This window comes from Chiloscyllium punctatum, chromosome 10, assembly GCF_047496795.1.
Source record: "Chiloscyllium punctatum isolate Juve2018m chromosome 10, sChiPun1.3, whole genome shotgun sequence".
Classification (NCBI taxonomy): domain Eukaryota; kingdom Metazoa; phylum Chordata; class Chondrichthyes; order Orectolobiformes; family Hemiscylliidae; genus Chiloscyllium; species Chiloscyllium punctatum.
The window spans coordinates 56671071-56688295 of record NC_092748.1 but is presented as its reverse complement, the minus strand read 5'-3'; the positions used below and the strand labels follow the sequence as shown (position 1 = coordinate 56688295).

The 17225-nt window shown below is 37.8% G+C and overlaps 1 protein-coding gene across 6 annotated transcripts in view; it reads left to right on the top strand.

The window, feature by feature from the left end:
• LOC140482180 (mitogen-activated protein kinase kinase kinase 20-like) overlaps window positions 1-7681 on the top strand; it is a 140430-nt gene extending 132749 nt beyond the window's left edge. For all 6 annotated transcript variants that reach the window (XM_072579203.1, XM_072579208.1, XM_072579207.1 and 3 more), the window contains exons 19-20: window positions 996-1140; window positions 3849-7681. In XM_072579203.1, coding sequence (XP_072435304.1) covers window positions 996-1140; window positions 3849-4699 — 996 coding nt within the window. In that variant the 3' untranslated portion in view covers window positions 4700-7681. The remainder of the gene's footprint in view (window positions 1-995; window positions 1141-3848) is intronic.
• The last annotated feature ends 9544 nt before the right edge of the window (window positions 7682-17225 follow it).

Genomic DNA, 17225 nt, shown 5'->3' with positions numbered 1-17225 from the left:
AGATCCTCAGCAAAGACATTGATTCCTAACTTTGCTTTGCACAATTACAGATGGGAATTCATTAACTGTTGGCCAAGCCAGCAATGCCCATATCCCAAGAACAAAACCAAACCTGTGCGACATTTTAACATTGCTTTCGATTGTTCAGTCCTTACTTGTACGAACATGTCACTGTTTAAAAATGTAACTCCATCTAAAGTCGCTATATAAATATAAGTTATTTTTGGTCTAGCATTTTATACACTTAGACTAATGTTTGCTAAATTATTTTTCTTTTTCAATTCATGTTTCCCTTTTTTTGGATTAGTTTGAATTATCTTTAGGATTTTTTTGTCTTTTTGGCTAGTCCTGCAGGCGGATGAATTTGTAAACATCAACAAAAGGCCTCAGAATCCTGGGTTAACATTGGCTACATCATGATTTCATCAGCAGTCATCAAACGTCTTACTTTAAATAACCTTTGCCTAGATCACTTGTCTTCTGGATATGCAAATAGAATTTGAGCCTGTTCAATTTAAAGTAAATGCATAATTACTCAGCAGAAGAAATTAATGTTCCCTAATGCCACAGTGGGAGATTGCACTATTCATGTAGGTCTTTATTATATGAGCAATTAGGAACAAATTTGACCCCTAAGTTGAGTTTTGATAGTTCATCACAAGCAAGACACTAGCATTGGCAAATGCACATCTGCAAATACTAGACAAAGACAGGATCGTGCTAGACTGTGATTTTCCCTTTTTCCTGCATCCTCTCCCTCTCGCTTCACTAAAGTTAGATATCTATTCCAGATTTTCACCTGTTGTATGAAAACTATCTTCTTGCATAAGTTATTAGAGAATGACTGGCGCTGGTGGGACTTTACCTCACAGAGTGTGGGAAATGTTTATCATTGGGCTTAAATATGAGAGAAAAAATGTTAAAGTAAACCTTAAAAGACATTGTTGGAATCTCTAAGATGTCTCTAAAATTTTCTATTGTAAATTATTCAACAGAATGATGTCAAAACTCCAAAAACAACTAAGCACAACCACACTATCACACTGAGTACTGCCAACGTTGAAATGAAGGAAGTGGTGCTAGTCATCCAAGCCATGCCAACAAATACAGAAAACAAGTTTCAGAGCAAGTGCCAGTTAAGTAAGTCATCTATTAAACCCATCAAACTTTACTTTCTAGAACTACAGAAAATCCAACAGTATTATAGACTTTTTTTTTAACTAACATTTATTCAGATCAAAACTAGGCTGGAAAGCCTTCCTGCAAATGCATTAGGGTTAAATTAGGTTGTGGTACCTCTAATGTTAATGCTAGTATTCCTTTTATTTTATTTGTTCATAGTCTGTGAGTGTCACAAGCTCACCAGCATTTATTGCCCATTCTTAAATGCCATGAAATTGACAGCAAGTTGTTGTCTTGAACTACTGCAGTCATGTGGTGCAAGTACACCCACAATGCTGTTAGGAAGGGAGTTCAGGATGGTGTGTGGCTTGGTGATGATGATCCCATATATCTGCTGCCTTTATCCTTCTAGGTGGCACAGAATGTAGAATTGAATGTAGAATTACTGTTGAAGGAGCCTTGGTTGATTGTTGCAGTGCTTGTTATAGATAGTAGATATTGCTGCCACTGTACATCAGTGGTGGAAGTAGTGAATGTTAAAATGGTGAATGGGGTGCCAATCCAGCAGGCAGATTTGTCCTGCATAATGTTGAACTTCATGAGTGTTCTAGGACCTTCACTCATTCAGGCCAGTGAGGAATATTCCATTACACTATTGCTTTATGTCTTGTAGGAAGTGGACACACTTCAGAAGTTCCTTGCCTCAGAATTTCCACAGCTATAATATCCACAGTCATTAAGTAGCTGGTTTAGTTCCACTTCTAGCCAATCATAACCATCAAAGTGTTGATAGTAAGGAAATCAGTGATTGTCATGCAATTAAATATCAAAGTGAGTGAGATAGCTGGATCCTCTCTTCTAAGAAATGCCCATTGCCTGGTCGTGAAATTGTAGCTTGCCACTTACCAGGCCAAACTTGAACATTGTCCAGGTTTTGCTGCAAATGAACATCGGCTGCTTTAATGTCTAGGGAGTTGCAAATAGTGCTGAACATTGTGCAAACATCAGGGAACATTTCCTCTTTTGGCTCTATGTTGGAGGCAAAGTCATACTAGGAATTTCTTTGGGAGCTGTCTTGAATCATCTTCTTCATGAGTCTCAATGCCTGTAATGGTATCTTTACCAATCTGCTGACAATATGTAACAACATGAAAAAATAGGACTAGGGGTACTACATCATCTGGCCAAACTTTCTGTGAGAGTATCTTTCAATCTTACAGCTTCTTCTGCCTAGAAGGTCAAGGATTGTAGATGCATGTTCCTCTCCAAGCCACACATTATCTGTTGGCATGCTTCTCAATGGCTGTTAGGGATGGGAAATAAATGTTGTCCTTCAGGCAACGCTCACATCCCGAAAATTAACTTTTAAAATCTTCATGCACCTTTTCTAAACCAATGCAACTAGATCCTCCTTAAATAAGGAAAAGTTGTGTTGGATGATTGGAAAATCCCTGAGCCACTGTCTTATTATACGTACAAAGAATTGTGGTTTAGTTTCTGCACCAGAAAGCAGTGAATTTTATTGGATATACAGACAAGCAAATAGCCAATGTGCTTGAAAAGATTAATAGGAAAAAATTAATCATGTACGTGATTTCTACATATCATAAATATCCTCTTATACACTAAATTACCATTATGAGGAACATAGATGAAAAGCTTCTTTTGCATCTGAAAAGTTTAATATTTCCAGTATTTTTTGTTTTTAATTTTAAATATGTTGTATCATCCTTAATTGTAGTGGTAAATGAAATTTTTTTTTTAAATTATGTATCTGACTTAATTAGATATGAGTTATCAAAACTCCTAAGTACTGTGTGATTGAAATGCTGCTTTCTCTCCTTTAAATCGACGTACAGAATTTTAGATATTACAAGTTACTAGTAGGCAAGTTACATGGGTTTTTATATACACTAAATTTTTTTCAGTTTTTCTTATAAAAAATTAATCCTGGAGATTAATCTTCAGTGTATATTACAGGTTTATAATCATGTTAAGTAAGGTGTTAGGAAAATTATTTGCCAGTGTGTTATGGTGTTGACATATTATGGCAGAAATCAAAATAACTTTACCAAAGTGACAAATGCCTTTAATGTAATGTCACCTCTGCAGAATTTATACAAACTTCCCTAAAGCTAGACTGTTAATCCACTCATGATAGCACAACTGTTTTGTACAAATCAGTTTTTTATTCTTACATCAAGCAATGGGACATTATTATTTTAGGATGCTAATTATACTGTGTATAGTTGTTCAAAATCTAGAATATAAGTGGATTAAACTGTATAAAAATGAGAAACGAAACTTGCAGAAGCAACCATAGTTTAATCTTTATTTTAAAATATCTAAATTTATATTATACAAATGTATTGTTCAAAACAGATTCTCCTCAACAATAAAACCTTAATGAGGTAACATTAAAAGTCTATCTTCAGTCAATCCATTGATCACTTGTTCCAGGTTGCTATGATCAGGAGTTTTTGATCAAATGCAGTTGGATATCAATTACAACTATAGGAATTATAAGAAGTGAATATATAGCCAAATATATGCACTGCTGTTTCTTGAACATTTTACTATGACTTTTTAAAGTCGAAGTCACCTTTATGAACTTGTGGACTTGATAAACAAGGAATAAACATGAATGATTTTATTTGCAAAGACACTATCTTCAAAATTATTAATTTCAGGTGCTCAACACTTTTTGTACATGTTTTGTATTCCAGATGTTCGTCAACAATGGTTTGATACTTTAAAATTGCGCAGAACATCAACAGGCGACTCATCACAATATTCTGCCATTTTACCTCCTAACCAAAATGCTTCCACTTCCATTACACAATCTCAATTGTTTAATTTATTTGCTAATCAAGATACTTACGCAGCAGTTGTAAGACGTATGCAGAGCCCCAGCAGATACCACATTGCTACTCCTCTGACTCAATCCAGACAAAGCTCCAGCCCACTACCTACAACGCCAGTGTTATGCAGTCGTCTTTCTACTATACACCTCAGCTCTGAAGGAAGCAGCCTGTCAAGCACCACCTCAAACAGCATTTTGGAGAGAGACCATATTACCAGTAGACAAAGCAGTGGCTATCAGAGCAATGAGTCCAATGACTTCCTGTTTAATAAAACAACCACTTCTGAAGGATTTAACCACATTAGTAAAAAAGGAGTTAGCCCAGTGTTCATGCGTGGTAGTGGAAATAGGCACATAAGTAAGGAATATGGTAGGGAGAGAAGCAAAAGCACACCTCTGAGACATTACTCTGGATATCAATCATCAGAAAGGAGGTATTCTCAATCCACCCGTTCTCACCATGCTAGGTCATGGGGCCCTGACAGAAACCTACAAAAGCAATTTCAGCAACAATTAGATACAGATATTAATGGAGTCTCAGGCATGAAAGGCACTGGTACTAAAAGTACAAAAGACACAGGTAAAGAGAGGCAAAGCAAACCCAATGAAGGAGATTGGATTAAAGTTGAACGGCACAAAAAATCTCATAAAAATGACTCTTTTAAAGTATTCAGAGGTAGAGGCCGAGGAGCAGGACGTAGCCGACTGTTCTGACAGAGAACCTCAGAAGTTGACTTGTGTTTGTGTCAACTTAAATTGTTATTTCTATTTGAACATCTTTCTGTATTCTATAATATTTAAGGCAGATAGATATAATTTGCGAATAGAGATTGTTACAGATTTGAGAAGGATCTGAAATGTTCAAAAGAACTCAAGCCTGTCACTGAGCCTGTCGTGGTTATTCGGTCAAAACTCAGCATTCAGTAAATGGAATCAGGGTTAATGTATAGGATACCACCCCACCATCCCCACCCATTACTTTATACTGGCACAGGTTTTAATAAAACCTGCAGTTCTATGATAATTTACTAATGTTGGTGTATTAAAGAGAGAGAGTGAGCTATGTAAGAGATAGTGAGTGTGTGTGAGTTGAATGTTGTGTAGAGAGGGGGAGGAATATGGGGCATTGCCATAAACACGAACACACACTATGCATTGACAGTATATGGATATCCCAACATCACCTGTTTTTCTTGCCATCCCCACTGAAAGTTTGGACTAAAGCAATCTGTAGTGAATAAAAACCCAGACACACATCCTAACATAGAATTGAAGGCATTTTTTTATAAAATTCATGGAATTGAGGACAAATGATTTAAATTTGTTAAGAATTGGTAATATGTGCCCAGTGTTTCCTACATAACTTTGTTTTGGAATCGCAATTATTTTCCGCATTTGTTAACACCAAGCTAGTAGAATAGAAAAACACAAATCCAAATTTGCTGATGATACAGAGGCCTGTGACATTGTAAATCCAAAAGTAAATTTAGATATCGTGGGCAAAATTGTGACAACTAGATTTCAATCCAGATGAATATGAGGTATTCCTAAAAAGGATAGAACAGAGTACTTTTTACTACAAAAAGGGTAAATCTCAGAAGAGACATCGGTGTTCATGATTCATGAATATGTACAGAAAACAATGAAAATTCTGACAAAATGTTGGAATACAAAGTTGTAGAGGGTAAACTGTAGCTATGCAAATACCCAGTTAGGCTAAATGTGTGAACAGATCCAAACATCAGATCTTAGATTGAGGGAACATACAGCACAGACATACAGCTAGACTGATAATGGGATCCCAAGAATTAAATTATGAGAAAAGATTACATAAATCAGTCGTGTTTCTGCACTTTAGAATTTAAAGGGATAATTTGATTGATGTTTTCTGACATTAAGGTGAATATATAGGGAGATAAAGAAATACTATTTACACTGGTTAAGGAGTCTAGGTGTAGAGGGGGATAGTTTAGAAATTATTACCAGAGTAAGAGTCATAGAGATGTACAGCACGGAAACAGACCCTTCGGTCAAACCCATCCATGCTGAACAGATATTCCAACCCAATCTAGTCCTCTGCCAGCACCAGGCCCATATCCCTCCAAACCTTTCCTATTCATATACCCATCCAAATCCCTCTTAAATGTTGCAATTGTACCAGCCTCCACCACTTCCTCTGGCAGCTCATTCCATACACATACCATTCTCTGCGTGAAAATGTTGCCCCTTAGGTCTCTTTTATATCTTTCCCCTCTCACCCTAAACCTATGCTCTCTAGTTCTGGACTCCCCACCTCAGGGAAAAGACTTTGTCTATTTATCCTATCCATGCCCCTCATGATTTTGTAAACCTTTATAAGGTCACCCCTCAGCCTCTGACGCCCCAGGGAAAACTACCCCAGCCTGTTCAGCCTCTCCCTATACCTCAAATCATCCAACCCTGACAACAGCCTTGTAAGTCTTTTCTGAACCCTTTCAAGTTTCACAACATCTTTCCAATAGGAAGGAGATCAGAATTGCATGCAATATTCAAACAGTGGCCTAACCAATGACCTGTACTGCTGCAACATGACCTCCCAACTCCTGTACTCAATACTCTGACCAATAAAGGAAAGAATACCAAACACCTTCTTCACTCTCCTATCTACCTGCGGCTGTACAGGTCATTGGTTAGGCCACTTTCAAGGAGCTATGAACCTGAAGTCCAAGGTCTCTTTGTTCAGCAACACTCCCTAGGACCTTACCATTAGGTGTATAAGTCCTGCTAAGATTTGCTTTCCCAAAATGCAACACCTTGCATTTATCTGAATTAAACTCAGTCTGCCACTTCTCAGCCCATTGGCCCATCTGATCAAGATCCTGTTGTAATCTGAGGTAACCTTCTTCGCTGTCCACTACACTTCCAATTTTGGTGTCATCTGCAAACTTACTATCTAGACTTCTTATGCTCACATCCAAATCATTTATATTAATAATGAAAAGAAGTGGAACCAGCACCAATCCTTGTGGTACTCCACTGGTCACAGGCCTCCAGTCTGAAAAACAACCCTCCACCACCACCCTCTGTCTTCTACCTTTGAGCCAATTCTGTATCCAAGTGGCTAGTTCTCCCTGTATTCCATGAGATCTAACCTTGCTAACCAGTCTCCCATGGGGAACCTTGCCGAATACCTTACTGAAATCCATATATATCACATCTAGCACTCTGCTCTCATCAATCCTCCTTGATACTTCTTCAAAAAACTCAATCAAGTTTGTGAGACATGATTTCCCACGCATAAAGCCATATTGAATACCACTAATCAGTCCTTGCCTTTCCAAATACATGTACATCCTGTCCTTCAGGATTCCCTCCAACAACTTGTCCAAATCACTTCTTCATACAAAGGATTGGAGAAGTCTGGAATTCTGTTCTGCAAACAGCAGTCGGTGCTAGTTAATTATAATTTGAGATTGATCTTTGTTAACTAAATGTGCAATGGGACACAAGTATGCAGAGCAAAGTTGCAGATCAACTATATGGAACAGGCTCAAAATGCTCAAAGGCCTACTTCTCGATGTATTTTTGTAATATATTTGTGAGTTTGTTCTGATCTTATTTTGTAAATCTGTTTGAAAATGTATTTTTGGTCACTGGATTTACTAAGGTACATCTTATGGAAACAGAAGACTGTATACTAAATGCAATGCATACTCATTCCTTGATCTTTTTGTCTTTTTGGCAATATACTTCAGCCAAAATAATGGTTCTTTATTTGATGCATTAACTTACTGAATCTAAATCCTTTTTTTTACAATTATGTGCATTACACAATAGACATCCAAGAGGTTGAGATGTATAAATTTGTACTTCGCACCAAACCAGGCACCTGGCCTGTTGCAACCTTCACACAGATGAGGTCACTAAGGTCAAGGATGTAACTGAAAATTATCACAGAGCATTTAGCCTATGTTCTCATTGCTAAGACAAGAAACAATTTGTATTAGGAGTGTGATTGCCAATTTACAAGCTACTACTGTTTGTTTTTACTGCAACTTTAAGGGGACTCTTCTGGCTTAAGCATTACAAAATTGAACGATGCGTGATCTAATTGCTCCTCAAAAGAACTTTGTAAACATTTTTGCTTTTGTTTTTTCCTTAAAATTCGGCATCTTACTTTTGACTTTCAATCTGATCTCCTTATAGATTTTTGCTCTCTTATTCCTCCTATTAAGGCAAGTTGAAATCCAGATTGTTTCTTCAGATGGACATAGGGTCACAAGCCATTATACAGGGAAGAACAGGGAGGCTCAAATGCTCTGGTCAGAATTTCCTCCTTAATCAATGGCACTAAAAGGACCAACTGGTGACTTCACTTATTTGGCTATTATATTTACCTTCCCAGTAACAATTAAATTACAGGTCGTTTTGCTACATTTCGTTGACACAAATTCACTGTAACACAATTGACGAATTGGCAATGCTGTTTCTGAAGCACAAACTGTTAAAACGTGTTGGCTGTTATACGATTGCATTACCAACACTTTAAGTGCTGGTTCTAAAGTGCGATATTTCTATAATGCGGGGTTGCACAAGAACACAACTATTGCAGTATAGAAAAACTAACTGTACAACCAAATTAACTCGCTTATGGCAAAGCACTTTGGAAGGCACTATGTAAATTCACTTTTTTTTCCTTCTTTCCTCCTTAATATATCTTGTAAGTAGGTGACCTAGTGATAGATGTTGCATTTTCACCCAACTACTTGATTCTACCAACATTAGTCAGATGAATCTTGAAAATTCTGATTGGGCTGCATTTGTTAAGTTGTTCCATCTCTGTGTGAGGGAAAGGAAGATCTGACATTATGTAATTTGCATCTCTTGGATCATGCCAGTACTATTCAAATGGATTGGCATTGATGGCAATTGTGTATTAAGGCCTGGCCTATTCCATGCTTCCCTACAAAGAATAGGATATGTCTCAGTTACAGTAATTACTAGGCATTTCCTGTACTGCTGAGTGTGTGTTTTTGAATAAATTCTCAACACCAGTACTTTTGGCACAACATGTAGAAATGTAGAAGTGGTATAATTTCTATATACTTTGCATTTGTGGAAATATCTTTATACATTGATCAATAAGGATCGTAGCTTTAAAGAGGGTAATTTCATTAAATAAGTAATTGTGCACATAAGTGGAGCTTCTTATTTTAAATCCACTCGCATATAAAATGAATTCCACAGAATTGATTAACTCTTTAAGATGTATAACTATTGCAAATTCAACCATCAGATTGGTAGAATTCCTTTTTGTAGATTCATAATTAAAAGAGCAGAATGGATCTTTTAACAAATCGAAATTCTGACAATTCAGTATCCCTGCAGCAACAGGATTCCATACAAAAGGTCAGCTTGGGACTCCTATATATTTTCGAACCATGATAGTAAATATTACTCACTTAATTTGGTGTCTACAGATATGACTGTGAAAAGAAATATCTAACACAGGCAAATAAAATTAGTTAACAAATGATCATGCTAAGAATGAACAGCTATTTCCATTGTGTAGGTGTATTTGTATTATAGCAAGTTAGAACATGATGCATTAACACTGGTTGTATAGTCATAATGCACTCTCTTGCCTGACTTTCTAAACCTGTCAGCCTGCACTGTATGCTCAATGGGGTTTCAACACATAACGTACTAACTCAGAAGCTAGTACTACCACTGAGTCAAGTTAATATGGAAGAGCTGATTAAGTATCATATATTGTTTTATTTAGAACACAATGGCTCACACGTTTCAGGACATTGTCAGCAGACAACTTTAGTCCCGATAGTTTGTCAAATATTCTGTCCCACGTGATAGTATCTGTTATGCAATGTTTCTTCCTATTACTACCTTACCTATCTGTTATCTTTAGGATGTTTATGGTGTCCTTCACACTAAAGATTGATGCAAAATTTTAATTTAAATTATCTGCCATTTCCCTGTTCCCAATTATTAATTCCCTAATTGCATCCTTCAAGGAGTCCATACTTACTTTAACTACTCTTTTATTAACTTCTAGAAACTCTTTGTTTTCATATTTCTTGAAATTTAATAAGCAATTTTCAACCTTTTCATTAGCCTTTTACTCATCTTCTGTTGATTTCTAAAAACCTCCTAATCCCCTTGGTCTACCATTAGTTTTTGCTGCTTTGCTGCTTGACCGCCTTTGTTAACAATGGGTAGTTCATCCTTCTAATAAGTTCCTTCTTCTTGACCAGAATTAATTTTGCTGAGTGTTATGAAGTATCTGCTTAAATGTCTGTCGTTGCTCATCCACTGACTTTCTACTTACCCTATTTTTCCCGCCAGCTTCAGACAATTTCTTTCTTCATACCTCTGCAATTGTGCTTATTTAAGTTAACACTGGTTTAAGACTGAGTTGCTTGTCCCTCAAGCTGAATTTAAAATTCTACCATGTTGTGATCGCTACTATCTAGAGGATCATTAACTGAAAGATGCCTTATTAATCTGACCTCATTTCCGTTACAAGACTAAAATAGCAATGTATTGTTCTAAGAAACAATACTTGATGCAGGCTGGAAATTCACCTTTCATGTTACCCTGCCTATGTGATTTGTCCAGTTGATAAATCGATTAAAATCAGCCAAGACAATTATCGTGCTTTCTCATGTACCTCCATTATTTCCCAGTTTATACTTTGTCCTAGAGTGAGGCAACTCTTTGGGAGCCTATAGACAACTCCCACCCACTCCTTACCTTGCTATTACTTATTTCTACCCAAACTAATTCAATATCTGGATCTACTATTATCATTACTCATCACCGATGCACTTTCTTTACGAACAAAGTTACCCTATCTCCTTTTCATTTTTGGCAAAAGTGAGGACTGCAGATGCTGGAAACCAGAGTTTAGATCAGAGTGGTGCTAGAAAAGCACAGCAGGTCAGGCAACATCCAAGGAGCAGGAAAATCGACATTTCATCCGGAAGGGCTTTTGCCCGAAACGTCGATTTTCCTGCTCCTTGGATGTTGCCTGACCTGCTATGCTTTCCCAGCACCACTCTGATCTAAACTCCTTTCCATTTTTGCTTATTCTTCTGGATGTTGCATACCCTTGAATATTGAATTCCCAGTATTAGACCCCAGCTATCTGTAATAGCTTTCAAGTCATAGTCAACCATTTCTATTTCTACCATCGATCCAACAAGTTACAAATGGTGTGTGCATTCAAACAAAGAGTCTTAAGCTTTGACTTTTTACCTTCATAACTTAAACTGGTTCTAATTGCTGCTGCACTCTTTTGCATATGTTTATACCGCTTCCTTTAACATTTTGATTATTGTTCACATCTTCACCATCCTTTGCACTTATTTCTTTTTGATTGTTAAAACTTTCCTTCAATTGAACATTCCCCTGACTTATTGGTATAAAGCCCTACCTACAATCCTCATTATAAGATTCGCCAGGACTCCAGTTCCACTATGGTTCAAATGGAGCCTGTGCCAATGACACAGCTCTCTCTCCTAAAAACTGGTTCTCTTCCTCATGAATCGGAACCCATTTTTCCCAAAGTAATCTTTGATCCACACGTTTACCTCTTTAATGTTATTTGCCCTGTGTCAATATTCATGTGGCTCAGGTACTAATCGGAGATTATTATCTTTGTAGGTCTGTTTTTTTAATTTACAACTGAACTGTTCATAGTCCCTCAGAAGTGCCTCTTTTCTAGTCCTACCTTTGTCATTGGTACCTACATGGACTATACCAACTGGATCCTTCTCTTCCCACTCTCAAGTTTCTCTCTAGTCTGAAAGAGAGATCCTTAGCCTTGGTACGTTTAGGAAACCCAATCTTCAGCTCTCTCTGTCTATGCTGCAGAGCACAGTTTCTATTACCTTAAGTATGTTAGACTCTGTTACCACTACATTTCATAGTTTCAAAGTACTAGGAGCAGGAGTAGGCTATTTGGCCCATCGAGCCAGCTCCGCCATTCGTTAAGATCATGGCTGATCTGTTGTCTCTGCTCCTTATATCTGCATTATCCCCATAACCCTTAATTCCCCAACCATGCAAAAACTGTGTCTTGAATATATTTAATAGAGCTGCCTCTAACGCTTCCTAGGCAAAGAATTCCATAGATTCACTACTCTCTGGGAAAAGCAGTTCCTCCTCATTTCCGTCCTAAATCTACTCCCCCTAACCTTGATGCCATGTCCCCAAGTTCTACTCTCACCCAGCAGCAGAAACAACTGCCTGCTTCTATCTTATCTATCCTTTTCATAATTTTATGTTTCTATAAGATCACCTCTCATTCTCTAAATTCCAGTGTGTACAGTCCCAGGTGGCTCAAACTCTCCTCATAGGGTGATCCCCTCCAGAATCAGTCTGGTGAACCTTCTCTGTACTGCCTCAAAAACCAGTACATCCTTCTACAAGGAGATCAAAACTGCACACAATTATCCAGGTGCCTCACCAAAACATTGTACAATCGCAGCAAAAGCTCACTGCTCTTAAATTCAATCCGTCTAGCAATGAAAGTCTATATTTTGTTTGCCTTACTGATTACCTGTTGCACTTGCAAATCAACTTTTACTGATTCATGCACAAGCACTCCTAAGTCTCTCTGCACAACAGCATGTTGCAATCCTTCAGCATTTGAATAATACTCTGACCTACTATTTTTACTTCCAAAATATTTTAAACGTGAACTTACTTTCTGGATTCTTCAGCTACAATAACATTTAGTTAATCAAAACAAAAACAGAAGGAATACCAACCGATCAACTACCTTTTTCTGTGTAATTTTACATTTTGGCTCTGACAGGCAGAAACAGGTTAAAGAAGCTCTGTGCTGCTGGTTTTTGGCTTCCTCTATCACCACCCTTCTCACATAAGTCAGATCTTCTTTTTGAGGCTGCTGTTCCCTGCTCTCTCTCACTGTTTGAGAAGCTACCGAGCCTACACTATCTCCCACCTTTTTCGAAGCTGTTTTCCCTGTGCACTCAGCGCTGATTCAGATACACAGGGCCTAATTCTCTCTGGCTGTTTCATTATATAAGATTATGAGAGACAAGTATAGCTTGGATAGGAAGGGTTTTTTACCATTTGTAGAGAGGTCAATAACCAGTGGCTTTAGACTTAAGGCAAGAAGTAGAAAGATAAGAGAGGAATTGGGAAGAAGTTTGTTTGACCAAAGGATAGTGGAAAGCTGGAACTCAGCCTGAAAGGGCAGTTAAATCAGAAATCTTTATAACATTTAGACAATGTTTAGATATTCACTTGCACTGCCGTAGCCTCCAGGGCTATGGGCCAAGAGCTGGATAATGGGATTATTGTAGTAAATCTTTGTTGACTGGCATGGAAATGATGGGCAAATACACCTCCTTTGCTTTAAATATCTTTGAATCTAACTACAGCTGGATCAATTCTCTGAGCTGAAGTGGCCTATCCTGCAACCTGTATTCCAAACATTCCAATGCCTGCTGAGTTTCATCTACACACAAACAGTAGTTGAAATACTGACTGTTTACAACGCAGGCACTCTCTATCTGTCTGAGTTTGAGAGGTTGTGTTCAAACAGCTCTTGCATTAATCTGGTGAATCTACTATATTATTTATTCATTGACAAGACCAAGATTTGCTGCCCATACCTTACTGTCTTTGAGAAGGTGATGTTGTGAACCACTACAGTCCATGTGCAGAAACTTCTGTCTCAGTGTTGTTCAATAGGATGTTCCTGAATTTATTTGGTGATAATGAAGGAACAAAGTTATTTTTCCAAGTCAGACTGGTTTGTGACTTGGAAGTGACAGCCCTCCCACATTTCTGCTGTACTTATCTATTTATGCAGCAGAGTTTGGGTGTTTGGGAAATGCTATTGAACAGTTATTACTGTATTGTTATCTTGTAAATTCCGTTACATGATTATTGTACTATACTTTTGTGTGTGGAATCAAGTAACTAAAATGCTAGTCCTTTTTCCAGATTTTTAATTATTTTTTCCTTGATGAAGAGGATTAAACATGATTTGAACGAGAAGCTAGTTTGATGTGAAAAACCATCTTTACTGCTGACTTTACATTATTTTGTGAAAATAAGAATTGTAGTACACTGGGATTTATCTCACACAAAGGGTATTGTTCACTATATGTGTATAAAATTACAAAGCATATGGAATTTGATCTTCAAAGTACCACTAACGTGCACAAAATTCTATGTAATAAATACAGAATCTGACTTCTATTGTCATTTTTAATCATTGTTAGACTTTATATGGTGGTTATGTTTTAAACTGTCTGATTTAAAGTAAAACAGAATGTTCTGGAATAGGGATGGTGATAAGCCCATGTGATTTGTTGGACATGGGTCAGAGGTCTAAACTTATTGAACTTAATTTGATGTCAAAGAAGGGCAATTGTTCTTTCTGAACACAACCTCTCAAACTCAGATGGATAGAGAGTGTTAGAGAGGAAAACTAAAAGCCAAAATCAAGTAAATGCAAAGACTTCTTTGTGTTAACTACCAGGCAGAATGTTGTTAAGAATGTTTGAACAGATGGGACTTGTGAATGTTTAAAGATCAGAAGCTGGATCAAGAGATTGAGTGACTGGGGACTTTTAAAGGAAACATTTGGTGTGGTATGAAGACAGCCTATTGTAAAGTTGGAAGGTGATTGGGACTGTAACCACAAGCTGAAACTGTGGCATCAAGTCTCAAAATATGAATTCTTGTGTGAATATTTTTAGGTTGCTGTGAAACCTTTAAAATCATTTTTAAGAGTCAGATTTTAACAGATTGTAATAACATTGTATCGTATTGTTGTTCAACTTGTTTAAACTTAGAGAAAACATGAAACCTCTTTTCATAAACTTATGACTAAATATCATATTTCATTTAAATTATTTTAAAGACAAAATCAGATATACCAAATGATCAATCCTCAATTCCTATACTGTATTTCCATTCACTTTTCTTAAATAGTTAAGTATTTTTCTCTGTTTAATCAATAAACTAGAACAATACAGTTTAAGTTATGTTTTTCATCTATGTCTGCTATCATATCTTTGTTACATTTCCAGTTAACAAAATTCAAGCTACAGATCTGAACTCTTAACTATGAGCATGAGGATAACATATAGGGCAGCATGATGGCTCAGTGGTTAGCAGTGCTGCCTCACAGTGCCAGGGACCCATGTTTGATTTCTGACTCAGGTAACTTTCTGCTTAGAGTTTGCACATTCTCTCTGTGTTTGGTGGTTTCCTCTCACAGTCTAAACATGTGCAGATTAGGTGGATTGACCATGGTAAATGCAGGGTTACAGGAATAGCGTAGGGGGTGAAATACTATTCAGAGGGTTGCTGTGGACTCTCTGACCAAACGTGATTCTATACAGGATCAAAAAACTGGTAAGTGAATCAATTAAATCTTCAACAAGTTCACCCCAAATTGGCTGATGTGTCAAACAAGGCTCTTTTCAGTGCTGAGATCAAAATATCACATTTTCAACCAAGTCCCAAACATCGAAATGGAAAACCCACTAGTGAGGGACAAGTGGCCTATTAATGGGGATTATCACTCATTATCAGCCGTGTTACTTACGCAAGCTCCTATTCGTCCATTGCCAACTAGAAACGAGACACAGAATACCTAATGTGAAAGTCTGAGTAGATACCTGGCAACTCCTATTTGCTGCTCCAACTTGGACAACTACCACCTGCTATGGCACATTCCATGATCAGCAGTCTCATGCTTCCCATATCCGCAGATGCTGGAATATAATAGGTACCACCTTCACTATTATCATGGTACATCTCTGATCCAAGTTTGCTAGGCTTCTGCACTTTAATACTGCAGTTTGGAGTGCACTGGCACTTTTCTTTGCAAGGCTGCTGCAAGGACAGATTAAGCACAGGGGCAGACACCCAGATCACAGAGAGAAGCAGACTACATCTCACGGCAACTCACTCACTCTCTGAGCACACACTCACTTTGAGCCTACCTGGATGATCAAAATATCCCGGCCTTTTCTTTTTGTGCCTTGCTATTCAGCCAGATCTTGAAGACTAACAGTACTTCTCTTTGCTTTGCTTTTCACTGCAGACAGGAAGGAAAACCATTTGTCACAGTTGGCAAGTGCTGAATGACACTGCCCTATCACAATGTCGCATGTACAGAATACGTCTTTGGTCTTTCTGCCCCCCCACTGTAGGCCATTAGCTCCTGAAAGGAGGCAAAGGGAGGGATTAAATTAAATTGGATGGCATAGATATAGGTGCTGGCTCAAGATAGAGAAAGGCAGTGAGGTATGTTGTGTGAGTGAGTAGGAGGAGAAATGCCATGTGGAGTTAGTAGTCTGGGGGGAATCAGCTGAGTAAGATCAGTGATGAAGATGGTACGTGTGACTGTGAGAGTGGAAGAATATGACCCTTGTGGGAGATGTGTGCAATATTACATATCCTGGCAGGGCAGAGAATGCCATTGATCTTCTTGCAGCGTTCTGTGCATATCTCCATTTAGTTGTGGCACACTGACCTGGGCTAGCAGGCTCTGGTGTCATGGCCACCTCTGCCTGTCCTGGTGGAAGAGGACAGCTCTCTTCCTCACCAGCCTACCTACCAGGAAGTGCAGATTCCTGTGGCATTCCAATTTCCCAATATATTCCATGTCTGGGGCAAAGTACAAAGCATGTAGAATATCTCTGGACAGGCAGCATGGGAGTGAATGCAACAGCCTTTTAAAGATGGCACAGGCACCAGGAATTCTGGATTGTTCTGGCAGTAGTGAATAAGGCAACATTGAGGCATGGTACCTAGCTAGTGAAATGAGCTTGAGAACAATAACATGAGGCCTCATGGAAAGAAACCCTCTACATGACTCAATTAAAATGATACTTACCTAATTTCTGGTAAGAATTAGTCCACAGAATCATTACTATGCAGAAGAAGGCAATTTGGCCCATCATCTCTGCACCAACTCTCTGTTCATTCTGACTTAGTGCCAAACTCTGCCTTTATCTCTTAACCTGTACTTTATTATATGTAAATAATCATCCAATGTCCTCTTGAAGGTCTCAATTGAACCACATTTCTAGGTAGTGCATTCAAAACATCGACCATTCACTTTGTGAAAGATTTTTTTTTTATTTCAAAAATATACTTTATTCATAAATGATTTGATGGTCTGTACATTGGATCATGCCATACATATGTCCATATTTACAAACACAGATTCGACTTTATTCTTGTC